This window comes from Parasteatoda tepidariorum, chromosome 3 (genome assembly GCF_043381705.1).
Source record: "Parasteatoda tepidariorum isolate YZ-2023 chromosome 3, CAS_Ptep_4.0, whole genome shotgun sequence".
NCBI classification, from domain to species: domain Eukaryota; kingdom Metazoa; phylum Arthropoda; class Arachnida; order Araneae; family Theridiidae; genus Parasteatoda; species Parasteatoda tepidariorum.
In genome coordinates, this window is record NC_092206.1 from 14776047 (window position 1) to 14796202 (window position 20156).

Genomic DNA, 20156 nt, shown 5'->3' on the forward strand with positions numbered 1-20156 from the left:
TATATAACTCTTATTGTATGAGTTAATTTGAAAAAATTATAACAAATTAAATAAATATTAAAGCTGTAGTTGTTTTCAAGCTATTTTATTAAATTACCATTTGATTTATGCAAAAACATCTTTTATTGCAGATAATTTTGATTTGCTTAAAAGTGTAATCTAATTAACTTACCTTACAAAACTGATTAATTTTTATTCTTGTTAACAGTCTTAAAATAATGACCTACAGAAAAAAAAACTCTATGAGGATGACCTAGCGATTATTTTATTTCACAAGTCAACGTTGATGCAGAATTTTGACGATCAGATTTTTATGAAAATATGAAATCTATAAATATATTTCTCCTATGTGGTACCATAAACCAGGGTATTTTTTAACCGATTGGCAACACTATAAGTACATTAATTCAGTATTCATTTTGTCAGATTTTCTTAAGTCTTTCCTCGTGACGGACAAGATGACTCATCTTCCAAGAATATTCGCTGTCCTCTATTATTGTATTAGCGAATATGGTTATTGATTGCAATTGATTATTATTTTATAAATAAAATAAACAAGTTTTAGAGGAATTTACCTTTTTCCCAATTTTAGTGCTGCAGGGGAACTCTAATCACAAAGTGGGGCACAAAGGTGTGTTAATCCCTGGTTGAAAGTGTCAAGTAGTGATTTAAGTGGTAATTACGTATACGTTAGGTATTTGTTTAGAATAATAATGAAAAAACAAAAACTTGAAATAAAAATAGAAACTTAATATAAAAATAAAAACTTAGTTACTAGCAATAAATAACTAATAAGTGACTAATTTGATTTACATATAATCCTTTCTAAAATGGTAGATTTTAATCATAAGCAGTATTATGGTGCTACTTACTGTTAGACCAGTTTATATGTCATATAGTTCGAGACGTGTAATAAATAACTAATCAGTAACTAATTTGATTTACTTATAATCCTTTCTTAAATGGTAGGTTTTGAACATCAACAGTATTATGGTGCCCCTTACTGTTATACCATTTTATATGTCGTGTAGTTCGAGACGTGTAATAAATAACTAATAAGTAACTAATTTGACTTACTTATAATCATTTCTAAAATGGTAGATTTTAAACATAAACAGTACAGGTGCCACTTACTGTTATTCCAGTAAATATGCTGTATACGACATATTTACTGGATATATATATATATTATATGTTCACTGGATACTGGATACTGGATATATATATATTATATGTATAATGGATACATATATGTTCGGGGGCGTGTGTATTTACAGCACTCAATTGTTTCTTTTATGCTATCTTATTTCACGACTAAGATGGAAATGATATTGATACTCCTGCTTCTTTCTGCGCTTAAATGTTCTGAACTCATACTAACGGTGATTTGTGTGATTTAATGTCTGCCGCATAGATTTTAAAATATTGTTAAAATTATTAAGGAAATTAGACAATATCTCTGATATCCCTTGAAAAGAGTTAAAATCACAATCGAAGTCCTTCTACGTGAGCAAAGTCGCGATAACAACTGGACGGTGAAAAATTTCGTTAATATATTGTTTAAAACTAATTAAGGTGTTAGGATTAGAGGAAGGGATGAAGAATTAGAGCATTTAAATACAGTTGGGCTCTGTCCTTGGCTTAGTTACTATTAAGTTCATATGTTGTACAAAATAACTTTGAAAGATGACCAAGTTGGTCGCCAACGGCGGCTAGTAACGCATAAATTAAATTCGTTGTTTTATTTTGTTTACAGAATAATGTTTTGCAAAATCTAAAATAATTTTAATTCAATTCTAATTCTTAAGAAATGCTAATATAAATTTTGAATCTCAGTGAGACAAATCATCGTGCGAATTTGCTTTACTACCAATTTCATGCTAATTTACCAAAATTTGCAAATTTTCAGGATAATCCAAACTGAGAAAAGAGATATGATCACAACTACCAGAATATCTTAAAATTTACCGTGTTTCTAGCTTTATAGGAACACTAAAAAAGACGGAAATTTTTATTGAAGCTCTTTGGTAATGAATTTCGGCAAAATTAACAAAAAATATGGTTTTATTACTATGCTATTTGGAAAATACAGAGAAAAAAATTGATAATATTTTCCTGATTCTTTCGAGAATCGCATAAAAACCATTTACTCGGTCAAATTTACTTTTCAGTTCGTATTTTAACTAGGAGATAATAAAATGTATCATTTTGAAAACGAGAATTTTCGGTAAACAGTTACCACACACTGTAAAAACTGAGGTGTAATACCTATCAGAATGCCGTGTTGAAAAACTCTAAAAATATCGTGAATGATTACTTTATCTCAAGTTAATGCCGAATAGAGTGTTCTTACAAACTTCAAAGGGTGCAATTAAATCTAATCGCTAATAATTGATAGAGTTTAGACCTATCTGAAGCTCGTTGTTCATTGGAGCTCCATATATTTAGCGATATTCTATTTTATATTACTCTAATTATAAATATATGTGTTCCTGAATACCGAAAATAGGAGTTGCTACTTTACACCAAGTAATGTAAAGGAACATTCTTGATTTTTCACTGCATCACTGCGTAAAAAACTGCCCTTGGTTAAACATCACATTGGTGCAAAGTAGTTGCCATCATTTTATATCTATCTATCTATCTATATATATATATATATATATGCATGCCACTATACTAAACCGGTAATTATTAATAACAGCCTTGCCTTTTCTAAATACATGGTGTATAATGCATTAAAAAAATAAAATTTAACTCTACTTTATTTAAACAAATTAAAATATGAGACCAAGCTTACCGTTTATATACTGAAAAAATGCTGCTGCATTAAAAATTCTGTTAGTGGTGAAACAGGTGCATTTATACTGGTTAGGACATAAATTACCTTTTTAAATTACATTTTTTGCACATTTAAACTAATCCCTCAAATTTAAATATCTGCATAAAAAAAGTAATAGAATTTCAGAAAAAAATAAAATGATAGAACTTGCTCCAAATCTTTTAACTCAATGGAATTTCCATGTATTACATGCAGAAGGAAACTAAATGGTTGAAGTTTTCTTCTTGTATTTCTTGTACAAAACTTTCTAAAGAACAAAGGAGACACAGTATCACTCAAAAATATTATAGGCTATCAATTTAAATGGGAAACATGTCTTAATATCTACAGGCAAAAATAATGAAATATAATTCTGAAAAAAATATTTAAGATACTTGGATCTGAAATCATAACTGCATGATATTAAATATAATCCATTTCATGACAGATATTTTATTAAACTTTCTTGAAACTTTTAAGATTACCATAAGTATTTATTAATATCACACTTTATTTTCCATTAAATAATATTTAATAAATAATTTTACATTTAAATGTGAGTGAATATTATTTTGACAACCAACAAGTGTAAACTAAACACATTTGAATAACTTTTTTTTAAAAATTATTTTATTGAAAATAGCTTGATAGTCGAGTTGAATAGCTTGAATAGTTGTTGAATCGAGTTGAATAGTTGAATAGCTTGTAAGTCGAGTGCTTTTTTTTTGGCAACAGTCTTCTTGAATAACTTGTTGCCAAACAAAAGCACTCGACTGGAGAAAAAAATTGTTTCAATAAGACATCGCTCTTCTCTTACAAAAATTTAGAGTTTCTTTTATATTTAAATTTTTTTAAAATGATATGAATGATAAAAAATGTAACTGCACGAATTTGTATTTTACTATTATTTCTCATCAGAAAAAGTATGAAAAGTGTATATAAATCTAAAAAGGATACTATCATTTTCTTTTATTTCTCTTAAAGCTAATAGCAAAAAATTTAATAATTGCTAAGGTGCATTCTTATTTAAAATAAATTAAAAAAAACTGCTAATACGTAAGTATTATTTACTTACATTTAAAATTAGATGAAGTGAAATTTTAATTTCAAGAAATGAAGCATTTGTTTAAAAAATGTGAACATTTTACTATACAAAATGTATAAATTAAGTAAGGAGAGTAGTGACGGAAAGTTCGATTTCATAAATCTGCAACCATCAAACTTAGAGGGGCAGAAAGTGAAAAACTTTTTCACATTTCATTGCATCGTCAGAACAAGTGTGAACCTCGTAGATTAAGGTGGTCCGAATTCTGGTAAAATTATTTTTTTGTGCGTTCTAAAATTGAATGACATTAATATATCATGAATTAGATTCCATTTACCGTTTGCTAAACGTGAGAGGTTTTCGTGGCTTTCTTCACTTTATGACGCAGATGCAGATTAGTCAAAAAGTTTTTCACGAATGCGAGTTTCTCCCAATGCTTGATCTGGGAATTTCTTTGTCTTCCCGATTGACCTAAAAATTACAAGGTTGAAAATTAGCAGTCATAAACTCAAAAATTGGTCAAGCTGCTCAACGACGATTATAAAATATTAAAATAATATAAAACAGCTCAGGTTTTAGCCGCGGTGGCTGATTGATGTGAATTTAACTCCCGGATCGCGGCGACCAGAGTGTTGACTAAAATATCCTCAATGGTAGACAAATCATGGGCTAGAATCCCCTTGCCATCAAATTAACCATGGGAAGTTTTCGTAGTTTTCTTCTCCGTGTTTCGTAGTTTGTAGGTTGGGTTCCGAATTCGTAAGTCATTGTTTGTCGTAATGCCTTTTCAATGCCAGTTATAAAAGAAATGAAATGGCCTTGATATTTTGGTGGTTTAAAATATTTTCAGGTGGAAGATAGTTGATGGGACCATGCAGTCAAAGGCGTTTAATAACAAGAGCCAACAGAAATGCAGAAAAAATCTTTGAGACTTCAATTCGTTGAATGACGATCAGAATAAACATTGGAATTCGTATCCAATCACCGTTCATCAAAATTCAAATAATGAATTTAAATGGTATCATGGCGAAACCATGGAACTGCAAAGCTTCTTGTCACACATGAATATCAATAAATATCAGTGTTATCATGAATATCAATTCATGAATCAACTCATGATATCATGGATATCATGAATGTTTTTGGATCTATAAATGTGAATATCAATAAATGTGTTTTTGGCCAATAAACACAGTCCTGTAGCTCATCATCCATATGATCTTTTCCTGTTCCTGAGATTATAAATTTATATCAAGAGTCTCCAATTTTTACATTGAAAAACATTTAAAAGTCTGTAACCGACTTGATAAAGACTATTTCTATATGCATTATTTAAAAAATACAAAACTGAAAAGTAAATTTAACAGAATAAATTATTTGTATGTTATGCTCTAAGATATCATGATAAAAGTACTAAATTTTACCTCATTTTATCGGATGTTATAAAGCTATATTTTAAGTTAATTTTACAAAAATCATTAACAAATCACTTTGGTAAAAAGTACTGAGATTTCTGATGTTTCCATAGAGCCAGAAACATGGTAAAATTTACCATATTCTGATAGTTAAGACAATACTTTTTTTCTCAATGATAGGAAAAAGTGAAACCACACAAAAAGCAGAAGGGAAGCAATCCTTTTTTAAAAATGCCGTGAACCTTACTAAGCATATTAATTTATATTGTTTACCTATACATCTGTTTTAGATAGTATTGAAAAAATGTTAATACTAAAAAAAAAATTCTTTTCAAAATTTTGAATTACATCATGTAATGAGTTACATTTTAATGAAAAAATTCCAAAACTTCATATGCAAAGATCCATTAACTTAGAAATATCATTTGTTTTAATAAATTAATTCTGATGATTTTGCCATTTTAAAAAACGAATGTGTTTCCTTTCATCTCTTGGCATCATTTCGAAATAATGCATCACTGAAAAATGGAACCTTCGGAAAAGTGAGAGACAGAAAAACAATCTTTGAGATTATTGCTCTTAATACCATTACTTTTACGTTTAAGTTGTGTGCTCTTAAAAATTCTATTTAATGCACTATGAAAAATTTTAAAAAGTTTATATCGCCAAAGAGAGCTTTTTAATCTTTTAAAGGATCTTACAAAGTTTATTTAATCATTCATTTTAAAATGTGTGCATAATGGTTGTACGTATTTCTTTCTCTTGACATTTTTCACTTTTTTTTTCTTCATTTGCGCATTGTAATAGAGGGCGTTGTTTTCTTTAGGTTTTAGTTTTTTCTTTTCATTCGGCTTGCTTGAGAAATTGATGTCTGACCTGTGAATATGTGAATTTTTATATTTCTGATGATTTTGTTTGAGTTTCTTTTCTTTATTTGTTATTTATATTGCATGTTTTTTTTCCTGGACTTCTATGCAAAACCATCGGGGTACTGAGGGAGTTAATTTAAGCATTAGCTTCTCCCTCAATTAGAAATGGTTTTGTTTTTATGGCTACCGAGGCCGGTACCCCCTGAAGACGTCAGCTTCGGTGGTCATATTTTCATTTTTCTTTCCTTCATTTTCTTTATTGCATAATGGTTGCTTTTTTACATTCTTGTCATTGGTGTATTCTGCGTGAAACCAGGAATATTTTACTATCTTGATTTCATTTTACATTTATTGTAAACATTTTATGAGCTTTAATGATAGATTTTGGTAGGAAAAAAAATTCCACACAACCTTGACAGAAATTTTCAAAGACATTGCAACCAGATGACATTTGAATTTTTCTGTTATTTTAAAAACATATGAGACATAACACGACAAGAAAAATTCTAGACAGGCACTTGAGACTGCTGAAAATGATGGAGAAGAGGTATCCTATGGACTTGATATTGATGCATTATAGTTAGTGGCAAAATTTTAGATATTTATACGCATTATTAATCACAAAACTTTAACCGCAATTTTCTCAGAATTATGTTTTTCCTACATGCTGTATCCCTAACAAGTACAATTTTAAACAGAATTTTGTTCAAATTATGACAAAATATTAACAATAAGAGACGTTTTTGCTGAAAATAGGTTTTTTTTTAAAATTGAGTTGAATGGTTTTGAATAATTCACGAAATTTCAACTACTTTTATGTAGTTTTTTTCTAAATTTTTCAAAATATCACAATGTTGTGAACAAATTTATTTTTTAAATAAATCCTACGCGTGACGGAAACTACATTCATTTAGGTGAAAAAACGCTAAACGAGTTCAAATTAGGATGATTTTATTTCAGCTTNACAGGCACTTGAGACTGCTGAAAATGATGGAGAAGAGGTATCCTATGGACTTGATATTGATGCATTATAATTAGTGGCAAAATTTTAGATATTTATGCGGATTATTAATCATAAAACTTTAACCGCAATTTTCTCAGAATTATGTTTTCCCTACATGCTGTATCCCTAACAAGTACAATTTTAAACAGAATTTTGTTCAAATTATGACAAAATATTAACAAAAAGCGACGTTTTTGCTGAAAATAGTTTTTTTTTTCAATTGAGTTGAATGGTTTTGAATAATTCACGAAATTTCAACTGCTTTTATGTATTTTTTTCTAAATTTTTTAAAAACACCACAATGTTGTGAACAAATTTATTTTTTAAGAAAATCCTATGCGTGACGGAAATTACATTTATTTAGGTGAAGAAACGCTAAACGAATTCAAATTAGGACGATTTTATTTCTGCTTATAATTACAGCCTGTTACGGATAATTTAAAAAAACAACTGTTTAACACTGTATTATATAAGTGCACATTTTAGTATTTGTAACATGGTAAAATAAAGATTAAAATGTGGTCAAAAACATGAACGATAAGATTTTTAAAAAAATGTATTAATCAATACAACAACAAGAAACAAGTTAATCACAACCGGAGAAAAATTCATTAAAAAACTCTTCATGCGGAAATAAAGATCATGTAGAGTTTAAATAGCAATTCATTTGAATTTTTTTCGTGATAAGGAAATAGTAAGGAGTCGTTATTAGTTTTATGAATACTTCCAGTAGGATATCTTGAAAATTCACTGAAACAAAATTTTAATTTAATTTAACGTTGTCTGTTTAATTTATTTTCGAGTTATAATTTTGCACTTTGCTTTATTATAATAAAACACGAAAAGAAATCTCCCATAATTTTAAATTATAAAAAAGTGTAATTATTTTTTTATTAAGTTCAAATTAAATGAAATACAAAATTAAAATTTTTTAAAAAATTAATTTATAATACAGAAAATCAATAATTTTAAATTCTGCTTTTTGTTTAAAATATAAAATAAAATAATATTTTAAGAAGTTTGTTATGTAACAATATTTTTAAATTATGTTATATCGGAATGCAAATTATAATTAAATCATTTTATTTTTGAATTTTAATTCATAATAATATTTTTTAATCTCACTTTAGATATGTACAGCGAAAAATATGCCTGCTTCTTAGCAGTTGTTACTTACAAATATACTGTAAATAAATCGGATACAATCTCTTGTCAGGATTTTCACGCACGGCACTGATACCATATTATGAGTTACAGCTGTTATTTTTCACATTAAAATATTTGCCACTTTCTCAAAAGTTGTCTTCCTTATTTTTCCAAGTATAAAAAAAGATGTTCATTCATAAATACAAATCTTGAGTTTCATTTTTTATGTTTGTAAACTACAGATAATTCCAAGGTTTGTCTTTAAATTCATCCTGAGTGGTTTTCTCATAATATTTTCTACAGAAATAGAACTATAAAAAGTATTCTGTACGTTTGCCGTACTTCCTAAATATAGTTTCATTTTATTTCATTTTTAAATGAACTGATTTAACTAAACTAATTTTAAAAACCAATGTATTTTATGAACGATGATATTGCTTTGCTTTTAGTATAGCTATTATATACTCATGAAGGTGTCTTGCAGTCAGTAGTTTAAAATTTATCTAAAAAAGAAATTTAAAAGTTATTCAAAATATCAATTTACATATCAAATAAATCTCACAAAGAATTTATTGAAAATCATTATTAAGGCTCTACTTTATCATCATTACACCAAAGATAAATGCGCGAGATTGTATTGTATTTTGACTTGAGTTGGTTTGTGTGGTGTCAAGCGAGGTACAATCAAAATCAATTATGCTATCATAATTATTGATGATAAATGGGCTTTGTTTCCGTGCACATTCCAACACTTTCTAATAATTCTTTTAAAATTTCAAATAAATTATTTTCCTTCTGATACTTTTGTTTCGCAAAAATATCGTACTTTTTTTTAAATTGACTCTTTTATAATTCACAATTACGAAAATAAATATGTGTTTTTTTAAATCTTTCTGTGATTATAGTAGAATTAATTTTAATAAGACTTAGAGGAAATAAAGTAAAGTAAATAAAATGCAGGCTTTAAATTTAGTCTTTTGTCCAATCAACTATTCAGCTACAAACTCTAAAGCATTTATGCATTATAAACTCATATAAAAAAATTGATTTGACATTTAGTATTCCACAGTATTTATTTCTAAATCTAATGTGCTACACTTTTAGTGGCACTAAAACTAAAAAACAAGTTAACATCATTTTTGTAATGGGTTTTCAAAATGTGCATTTCATCGCTAAACTTGTCGGCATTTAAAATATTTAAAATAATTCATGCCGAATTACAATCTGTATCATAACCATTCTCCAAAAAATTTAATAAAAAATTAGAATTATGATTCATTAGTTATAAATATAACAAAAACTGGGCGAAACGTAACATGTGATAAAATTTTAAGCAACTAGATAGACTTTTTTTCTCACGAATATTCACTATGATATGAAAACATAAAAGAATAAAATGTATCAAAGTTTTAATATTTATATGAGAAAAAATAATTATCGAATTTTTATAATGGAGGTATAAATTTTGTGACAGATTACTCTTATGTTTTTAAAATAAAATGCATGAAAAAGTAGATAATGGTTAAGAAAAAAAAATATATATGAACTGGGCAAATACAAGAAGCAGAAATAATGACAAAGGGTTACAAGTAAAATGCCCTGAACTAATGAGTCAATAAGAGAAGTAATCCCATTGTTCTTTTCCTTTTCAAAAGTGCGTATTTTCATTTTTATAAGGAATTTTTATGTCCTTTTTGATAAAATTCTTTATAATTAAAGATCAAGGGAAAAGAACGGCTTGTATCTTTTTTTACAAAACAATGCGATTGGCTCGCCATCTGTTGCGGTTTGAGGATCACTGAAGCAATTATGTTGAGAATAGGTTCACTTCGGTAGTTATTACACAGTGAAGAAGAACATCACTGTGGGAAAAAAATTCTTGTCCTTCACTCGTTTTTTTTTTCTCAGAATCAGCTTTCATTGTCAAAAGACACTTTTCCCTTTTGATTTTCAATTACTACTATTTGTATCAATGGTATTTGGATTTGTTTGTTGCCTCCTTTCTAAGCAATATACCAATAAGAATATAAGCAATTATTTTCTATTATTATATTCTACAATTATATTCCATTTATAAGAATATAAGTAATATACCAATACAAGCATTTCTATAGTGATACAAAATTTTATATTGTTACATATTCAATGTATAAAGGTGAGATTTGATGCGAGTATAGAATACCAGTCGGAGCTCAATTTATTTTTTCTATGAGAACTTTAAGTTCATTATTAATGAATATGTACAAAATATACTTTATGTACAAAAGAGCATGTGATTCCAAAAATATATCATACATAAATTATTGTTAAAACGCTTGAGTAAAATAAAAAATTTATTTAGGAAATGTGATTAATGATTAATAATAAATATATTATTACTCATTAGTACATAATATTACTCATTATTACATAATATATTATACAATTATTGCCATCGATATTTATAATATATTATACAATTTATGTATAGATATTATACATAAATATATTATTGCAATTTATTTAGTAATTGTTTAATCAAATTTTTATGTTAAATTTTTAAGATAATTATTTATTTTTCTTTTTTCTCGTTAAATAAAGCCAACGTGATTTTCATAAAATACTCTCAAAATCAATGTGATATTTGCCATAGAATTTTATCAGCCATTGATTCATATTTAAGAGAGTATAAAGATAAAGCAATAGTCAAAACAGTTCAGCAAAACTGTTCGTAAACAATCATCAAAATAAATCAGCAAACCTGTTCGTTGTCGAAGTATTACTCTAGATTTGCTCATTTTATGATATTCATGGTTGAAAGCAATGATTTTTACGAATATATTGAGTTGAAAATGATTTTATTTTATATGCTATTCTTTGGAAGAATATGAATTTTTTTTCCAACTATGATTCTCACATGATAGATCATGCGTTTTAGCACGATGCCATTCTGGAGATGCGGAATTTCTGAAATGATTTTATCGTAGTTACTCAGCTTCGGGCACACTAAAAATGATTGAAAGGCAAAGCAGTTTGGGGTCGATTAGTATATTTTTTAATTATACTCGTAAAGTGAAAAGTCATATCTAATTAACAGTTGTAACAGTAATAACTAGTAATAACTTATAGCTTTGAGTTCAATTCTAAAATGTGAAAAATTATTAATAAAGAAGTTAAGAATTTTATTCAAGATCATCTATATTTCTTACATGGCGTTAAGGAAACCCTTGTTTATTTTTTGCGTTCTCAACAAAAAGATGAATTATAAAGCGTGTGAGCTGTTACAAGCATGAAAGAGTAAGCGTACCTATTTACAAATTTCTGTATCTCGTGTCCAACGAAAAACTGAAACAAACTGAGCTATTAATTGGGAAGAATTGAAGGGTTAAAAGTAAATAGTTCATGTAAACAGGCTACGTATTTTATATTATTTTAATTCTTACTTTCAAAAGCATAATTAACTTTTAGTTTCTGAAAAATTTTCTACTGCAGGTCATTTGTTTCAATTTAACATCCTAATTGTTAGGTCACTTGACAGCCTTACATTGATAGCTCAAAGTTCTGAAATTTATTGTTGTGTTTTTAACAAAGTTGCGATCTTTGTGAAATTCACAACTTTGTAAACTGTTTTGATCGCAGTAATTGATTGTAACAATTATTTTTTTGAAAGGATAATTATTTATTTTTCTTATTGTTGTGTTTCTAACAAGAATTTAATCTTCGTGAAGGTCAACACTTTGTTAACTATTTCGATTGTAGTAAATGATTGTGGACATTGTTTTTTTAAAAGATTAATTATTTGTTTTTCAACCTTTTTTATTGCATGTCACTTATTTAAATTTAAAATTTTAATATTTTTCAGTTAGCCGAGCGCATGGAAATTAATTTTTTTTATATAAATGAATAAAATTTATCTGAATAATATTTAGTTCTTACCTGTGTAAAAAAAATAAATGAAATAAAAAATATAACGAAAAGTTGGCGGTAGTCTCCCTTTTTAGGAGGTTTACTTTTCTCTTGCACCCGGCTAACTGAAAAGTATCGACATTTCTTATTTCCATAATTTATTGTTGGAAAAAATTTTGATTTTTTAAAAAAGAATCAGTTTTAAAGATTTTAATAATTGATTTAAATTCTTAAGATTTTACGCGAGAACACATTTCGAATTGGATTTAACTTAGCTATTAATTGGGAAGAATTGATGGGTTAAAACTAAATAGTTAACATTGTATAACAATGGTCAGGGGCTGAAGAGAGTTAGCAAACAGGGGGGCAGAAATTAAATAAATACTCATATAGTCCGTCTTACCATAAAAAGTAAAAGTAAAAGTATCGATATTTTCTAAAGACATTATTTCTGAAAGAAAACAATATTTTACAAGTCAATAAGCAAATAGGTTGCTATACACCTTACAAATTGGCAAATGACAATTATCCCAAAAATGCTATTTCATTCAGAGGATGTCACAACTAAATTATAAATAATAATCTTAAATTTCAAAACAAATTTCAGATGAAAATGGTAAACTTGATAGATTTAAAAGAATGTTGTTTTAAAAAGAGGAGTAAAATATTGAGGAAATTAAATGAAAAATTCTAGAATATTATTAATAAATTAAAATCAGAACTTCTTTAGAGTGGGGAAGTAAAGGGAATTAAGACTTTAATTGAAATTAAAGGTAATTAATTTAATTAAATGAAATTAATTAGAGTGTAATTAACTTTAAGTGAATCAAATTTGCGGAGAACCGTATTTCAAAGCGTCAGCTCGAAAGTATAGCTTTTCAAGCTCTTTTACATCAGTTAGATTTGTTTAATTATTTGATTTTGTTTATTTGTAATAGCTTGTTTATTTGTATTTAAATATATAAAACAGTAATATTGATTTTTCTTATGATAATTTTCTTTCTTTCTAAAATAATTTTTGGCATTTTGCTATAAATACACTGCGCAAGTTTAATGTCAAAATTTTACACATTTTTCATTTTTATTTCCAAATAAAAAAAGTCTTTCCGTTAAGTCTTTTTTAACAAGCTTCACAGCTCATTTCAAAGCATTTAATATCAACATACAAAATATAATTGAAAAATTCGAGTCGTTTGTGATTAATAAGTGATGGATTTCAAACTGTTTCAATTACTTTTCATTGCTGGAATAAGTAGAAAATAATTCAATCTAGCTCAATTAAGAAAACAGTTTTGAGAAAAATAATTTGAAAAAATAAGAAATGCTTTTCTTAAATCTCTCTTTATCGACTTACCTTACTGTTTGAACTCGTTTAATACACCAGTTTTAAAGAGTAGAAATTAATTTTATTTTATCATTATTAAACTTCCACAAATTTATGAATTTCGTAAACATTTATCTAAGTCACATATAAATTTAGTGCTACTTATTTTTTGCTTATTATTGACTTATATTTTTATAATAATATTTTACTAAAACGTAGAATATTTTTTATTGGTTCTGGACTGATAAATTTAATGACTTGGGACAATAAAATGATAAGCCACTCCTTTTGCTCTTTTTTACATTAAACTGTCCCTTAATATAATATCCAAATGGTTTTAATACATTTATGGTAATAGCACATTACACAAAAATGTGTTAGTTCTTACTTGCAAATAATGGAGTTTTTCCAACAAAAAAAAGTGCTATTTTGAAGCACTCTCTTAAATAATTTATGAAACTTTGGCTTTTCAGTATTTTCCCAAGTTCTCCAAATGGGTGCTGGAACTTGTCTCATGGTTTTGTCTAGTCTCGTAGTTGCGCGTGTTGTTTGAACGCTACAGCTGTGATGAATCCAAGTTGGCTAATAAGGCAGGGGTGCGGTTGTTCTTGTTTTCCAGTGGCGCCCTCTATAGCAAAGAATTTGACTTCTGCCACATCCATACGTCACACCCGCTTATAGGGTTGACCCATTCATACACTCACTAATTTATCCACACATCGTAATTTTGATCTGAACCAGAGAACGATCTATCTCCAATTCAATACCCCCAAACAGAAAAAAATATTTTTATAGGAACATGGAGGACTTTGCGACCAGACAGATTTAGCGTGCACCAGTCACCATTTACTACACTAGGGTTCTTCGGACAGCTGGATTCGAGCTCCCTTTCTCAAGCACGAGAGTCCAGCGCCCTACCAACCAGGTCCCATGAAGCCACAATGAAAGTATTAATTGATGCAAATCGCTAAATAACACCTCGTGTGTTCGTTAAGACATCGAATTCGACCTTTAATGATCACTTGAAAAGCCTATGGTTTATTTTCAAATTTCAAAATATGGGTTCCTCATGTTTTTACGGAAAGAAATTTGTGCCATCTCGTTTGATGTCTGTGATTTGCTCTTCAATCGTCAGGAATATTATCCTTTTTTGAAGAACATCATCACTGGGAACAAGAAATAGGTTATCTACAACAATGTTCCATTTTTAATGTTTATTCGATATTTATTCACGATAAAAACTTACTTTATATAAGGAGGTCAAAAATTACCTCGATCAGTGTTTTGCCAGCAAAGAACAAAGATTTTGTGCTATCGGATTGTCAGAGAGATGACATAAGGATTCGGACCAGAATGGATATTACATGATTTAATAATTTCTTTCACTTTTATATATAAAAAAGTTTACCCCACGAACCCAATAACGAATAATATAATTGCTTACAGCCCAATAACAATTAAACTGTATCGATACTAAAACCCGAGAGTTATTTTAAAGAAGAGGAATTATTTTTTTTGGAAAATTTCCTCTAAATAGACATTTAGAAAATCATTTATCGAATGATTTTCTAAATCATTAGAAGAATCATTTCTCAATCATTTAGAAAAATTCTTTGATGACGGCTTGCTAAAAACTGATGTCAAAAGTTTAAATATTACTCACTTTGCTTTTTTTTCATTTTTCAAAAGATATGAGGGTCCATCGTGTATTTAACGAGCCAAATACTGGTATTCGGCAGGAGTTAATAGTTTTGAAATTTCAGCATCTTTTCAAAATGACTTTTTTCTTTTTTCGCTTCAAAACAGTCACCAACTTCTCTGTAAGTTTTAATGAAAAGTTTCTATTTCTGTCCTTATTACTGTCATTTTATCACAGGAAACCGGTTCTTAGACAAATAATAACTCGAACATTTCGTATTAAGGATTGGTATGTGCACAAGAGGGATTTTTCATTTAACTCAGTGACAACCATTTTAGAGAAAGCATTCTTGTCCAGCCTAATCTCAAAAGAAGCTTATTTGATTTAAAACTATTTGTATATGAAACGTACAAGAAGTTTTGATTCATGTTTTCCTGTTTCAAGTTTATACCAGTCGTATGTAATGAGTTTTATTTTGCGTGTTAAGATTTTTAATAAGTGCGTTCTTATGATCAAACTTCTTGAAATAATGTTCATCATTGATGCAATTTCTCAGAAAAATATGTATTTCTTAAATTGCTTTATGATACTTAACGTATGTATTAAATGAGTCATTTAATACAGTTAAAATGAATATCATTAAACTGTAAACAGTTAAAATGAATATCATTAAACTGTAAACAGTTAAAATGAATATCATTACTTTATGACATTTAATCAAGTAACAATGTTGGTCATTTATAACACGTTTGTCATTGTTTTATTACCGTCAGTCAGTTGTGTTATTTTTAATATGAATGTCATCGTTTTATGATATTCAGTCTCATGAAATTCTAATTGTGGAAGTAGTTTTTAATATGGCTGTCATTGTTTCATGATATTCCATATGCTGAACTTTCATAATGATATTCATTTTTATGCGGTTATTATTTCATGTAAATCAACTAAGCTGTGATAGCCAATTTTAATATGGCTGTTGTCACGTTGTTTTATAGTGTTCTTTGAGTCAATAGTTCATTATGATTGCTGTTATTTATTTGACTATAATTACTTAATGATATTTCATGAGCTAAAAAAATTGTGATACTTATTTTCATAGGGCTATCATTGTTCTATGATATTCAATCAAATGAAAATCTAATGGTGAAAATAACTTTGATATGAACATCTTTCTTCAAATATTTGACATGTATTTAGAATAAATTATGAAAATTAAACCGTAAAAAATGCGTTTTTAAATAAAATGGAGGAGAAATAAAAGAATATAGCTAGCTCAGATTGCGAAGCGATCTAAAGAGAACTGTGCGAGTAGTTTTGGAAATTGGCGAGCGGCATTGAGCAGGGTTTTCTCTGCTTCTAATATATTTAAAATAAAATATATATAAAAGAAAAAATGGTATAAGGTCTGGTATATTAAACAGTACAAAGACAGATTGAAAGAACAAAGCAAGTTTAGATCGCTGAAAAGNCTAGCCAATTTCAATATGGCTGTCGCGTTTTTTTATAGTGTTCTATGAGTCAATAGTCTATTATGATTGTTGTTATTTATTTGACTATAAATACTTAACGATATTCCATGAGCTAAAAAAATTGTGATGTTTATTTTCATAGGGCTATCGTTGTTCTATGATATTCAATCAAATAAAAATCTAATGGTGAAAATAACTTTGATATGAACATCTGTCTTTCTTCAAATATTTGATAGGTATTTAGAATAAATTATGAAAATTAAACCGTAAAAAATGTGATATTAAATAAAACGAAGGAGAAATAAAAGAATATAGTTAGCTCAGATTGCGAAGCGATCCTAAGAGAACTGTGCGAGTAGTTTTGAAAATTGGCGAGCGGCATTGAGCAGGGTTTTCTCTGCTTCTAATATATTTAAAATAAAATATATATAAGAGAAAAGATGGTATAAGATCTGGTATATTAAACAGTACAAAGACAGATTGAACGAACAAAGCAAATTTAGATCGCTGAAAAGAACTACATAAGCAATTCCGGGGTTTAAGATATGATGGCAAGCCCGGGTGATGCCCCTTCCCACCCCTTGTTAATATTTATAGCAAAAAAGGCACATTTTATTAGAGTAACATAAAAAAAAATCAATCAATAATTCATATCAACAGTACAATACAAAAATATCAAAATAAACTACGCATAAGCATTTTCATAACAGGAACTGTTTATAAAAATTGATTGATTTTTGAGACAAGTTGCAATTCACTTAACTAATTCAGACATTGCAATTCAATTTACTTAATAAAATATCTCTCGTCTAAATGTTTTTGAAATAGATGTTTTATTAATATGTGATGAAAACGAAACTAAGTTTTAATTTCGAAAACATGATCGTAATTTGATTTCAAACTAAATCTCGCATGTATCGTATTCCAATCATTTCGAAATAATTAACTTTCTATCTCCGTAAATCCATGTTCCTGATATACCGAAGCGATAATTTGAACTGGAAAATAAATTAATTAGGGGTATGCGTTGAATCTGTTACCGGATATAAACTACACTAATTATAAATGCGTGGAATCTCATTTTCTAGTTGTTAACTGATACGAAGCACATCAAATTTCGGCAAATAGTTCTGGATGGGAAGTAAATAAAACTTCTCCGGATATCTGGTTTAAATCGAATTACTCAATAAAGTTTGATACCAAATTAATAATAGTTAAGAAAACTCGGTTATATATCTTCATTGAATATTACATTTTATAACTTAAAATTCCGAAAATAGGACTCTTGATCGAATAACCGACACAACTTTCCTTAAATAGTCTTATATAAAACGAATAATTCATATGGAATACTATTGAATAATATGGAAAATGCAAACTTCCTTTTCTCCAAAGTTTAAATAGAAGAAAAAGCCACCTAAATGGTTACACAATAAAGTGGTTATTTTACCATTTCTTGTATTAATTTTTAAGAGAGGTCCCGTTAATATGTCTGTATATCAAGCCTATAAATCAAGTTTCTAAAGGTCCCTATCTACATTGATTATCTCAGGGACATTTACAACTTACCACAAGCTTCAAATTTGAAATGGAATAAAATTATCTAAATTGCCCAAAACACTGCGCTCCTCGTCAGGACGACATGTGACTGATGAAAACGTAGAAACAGTAACCGACCCTTTCTTTAAAATCATCACAATAAAGTAGTTATTTTATCATTTCCTTAAATACAAGACTTCTGCACCAAGTATCAGTTCAATTTTAAAGTATGTATCGGCTTAATTTTAAAGTAACTTTCAAGCTTGTCAATTAAATTAAGTCTCTTAAAGAACTTATCATGAACATTCATTGCAGGGACATTTACAACGAACCCTTATAGAATACACTCTTGGCTACAGCGTGTAACCTCTTAAAATTTATTGAATGATATCTAGCAAAATTTCATCACTTTAAGAAATAGTATTTTCAAATTATTTTTTCTGTTCTTTTAAAAAGTCTACGTAAAAATTCTGATTGGATTTATCTTCGTCAGTTGGAGTTTTTAATTACAATGAAAATTGACCTTTCAAATGTTTTTAATTACGTATCATAAGAAAGGTTTACGGCATATCTTATTTTTTGAGTCGGATGGATTACATTTCACAACTAAATTGGGAAGAAATACACTAAAAAAATATAAAACAAAAAAGAAAAATATAGTAATTTTTTAAAATTACCAAATAAAGTTTATTAAGATCAATAATTTTCAGAAAATATTTTCTCGCATTTATGAGTTTTCTGTTATATTTCAAAGTAAAAACCGCATTTACTTCCATTAGTGCTTTTTAAAACTGAAAAACTAAACTGTTCTCTTAAAATTAAAAGCTTCAAACCAATTAAAACCAAAACTCAATGACACAATACCTTAAAAACAATGAATGATACGGCGCTAAAAGAGTAGGATATTCTTTCTTATATAACTTTAATTACTTTCTGACTGTAAACAGAAGATACAAAGAATACAGTTTCACTGAAATCATTTAACTAACGATAGAAAGCATGAAAAAAATTGAAGAATTGTTTTCATGCACGGCAGCTTGAACTTGTCGAGAGAAATTGACCTTTTCTGCCTTTCTGAATAATGAGTTTGCAAATCCAGTTGTTCTGAAAACAAGTGACACATATTAATGAAATGTGCATTGCTTAAAAAACAATTTAAAAATAATTGTTTTGCTGTTAAAAAAACTTCTCAAAGCTATTTTGCTAAAAGAAAATTCAAAAAAGTAACAGTATAGTTTAAATACTTCAGTAGAATTTTTATTCCAGATTATATACACTAATCATAATATTCATATAGGTTAGACGATTACCTTTTGTGTCATGAATAACTCTTGCTATAGTAAAAGCGCCCCTCTTCCAACCCTTACAGTAAAATCGTTACCTTTCCGTTTTTTAACTCTGTTTGCTACAAAAATGTTATTAACTTGTCAAGTTTTCGTTTTAAAGGCATTAGCAATATTAAACTTATTGCCCTTAATGCTTCTATCAATATTGGTAATGGCACAGGCATTGAACATATACCATGCCAATGCTACCTTAGCTACATCAGGAAAACCAAACACATTTTAAAATTTAGATTTAAGGAATAAGATAGATAAGACATGCTCTCCTGCACACTGTTGGAATCTTGGACATAAATTTAATTTCTATAATGCCAAAATTCCTTCCACCATTCTCACATCTACTCATCCTAATTTCTAGAATTTCGTTTTAATCAAATTAATACCGATTCTTTGGTTAATATATATTTATTTTTCATAACCCTCACTTATGCTTTTAAATGTATCCTGCTATGATTTGCCCTTTTACCTTCCGCAGTTTTTCCAGTTGCTTTGTGATATTCCATTTTTTTCGTTTGCAACTTAGCGTATTTTTTTCTTTTCAAATCTGTTGTGATTTCATCATTTACGTCTAGTAAACCCTTATTACTTTGCAATATATATATATATATATATATGTATAAAATAATACCAATTGCAAAAAGGTTTATAAATTTAGACA

General features: G+C 28.0%; 2 protein-coding genes across 4 annotated transcripts in view; one reads left to right on the plus strand and one right to left on the minus strand.

Annotated features, from left to right (window-relative positions):
• Window positions 1-20156, plus strand: part of LOC107440852 (adenosine receptor A3-like) — a 273931-nt gene that overhangs the window by 189347 nt on the left and 64428 nt on the right. The window lies entirely within an intron of this gene.
• Window positions 19061-20156, minus strand: part of LOC107440880 (uncharacterized) — a 3437-nt gene continuing 2341 nt past the window's right edge. Inside the window, exon 3 of one of the 2 annotated variants that reach the window (XM_071179148.1) lies at window positions 19061-19253. In XM_071179148.1, the coding sequence (XP_071035249.1) occupies window positions 19179-19253 (75 nt within the window). In that variant the 3' untranslated portion in view covers window positions 19061-19178. Of the gene's footprint in view, window positions 19260-20156 lie in introns of both variants that reach the window. The other variant, XM_016053949.3, reaches the window with a different exon arrangement.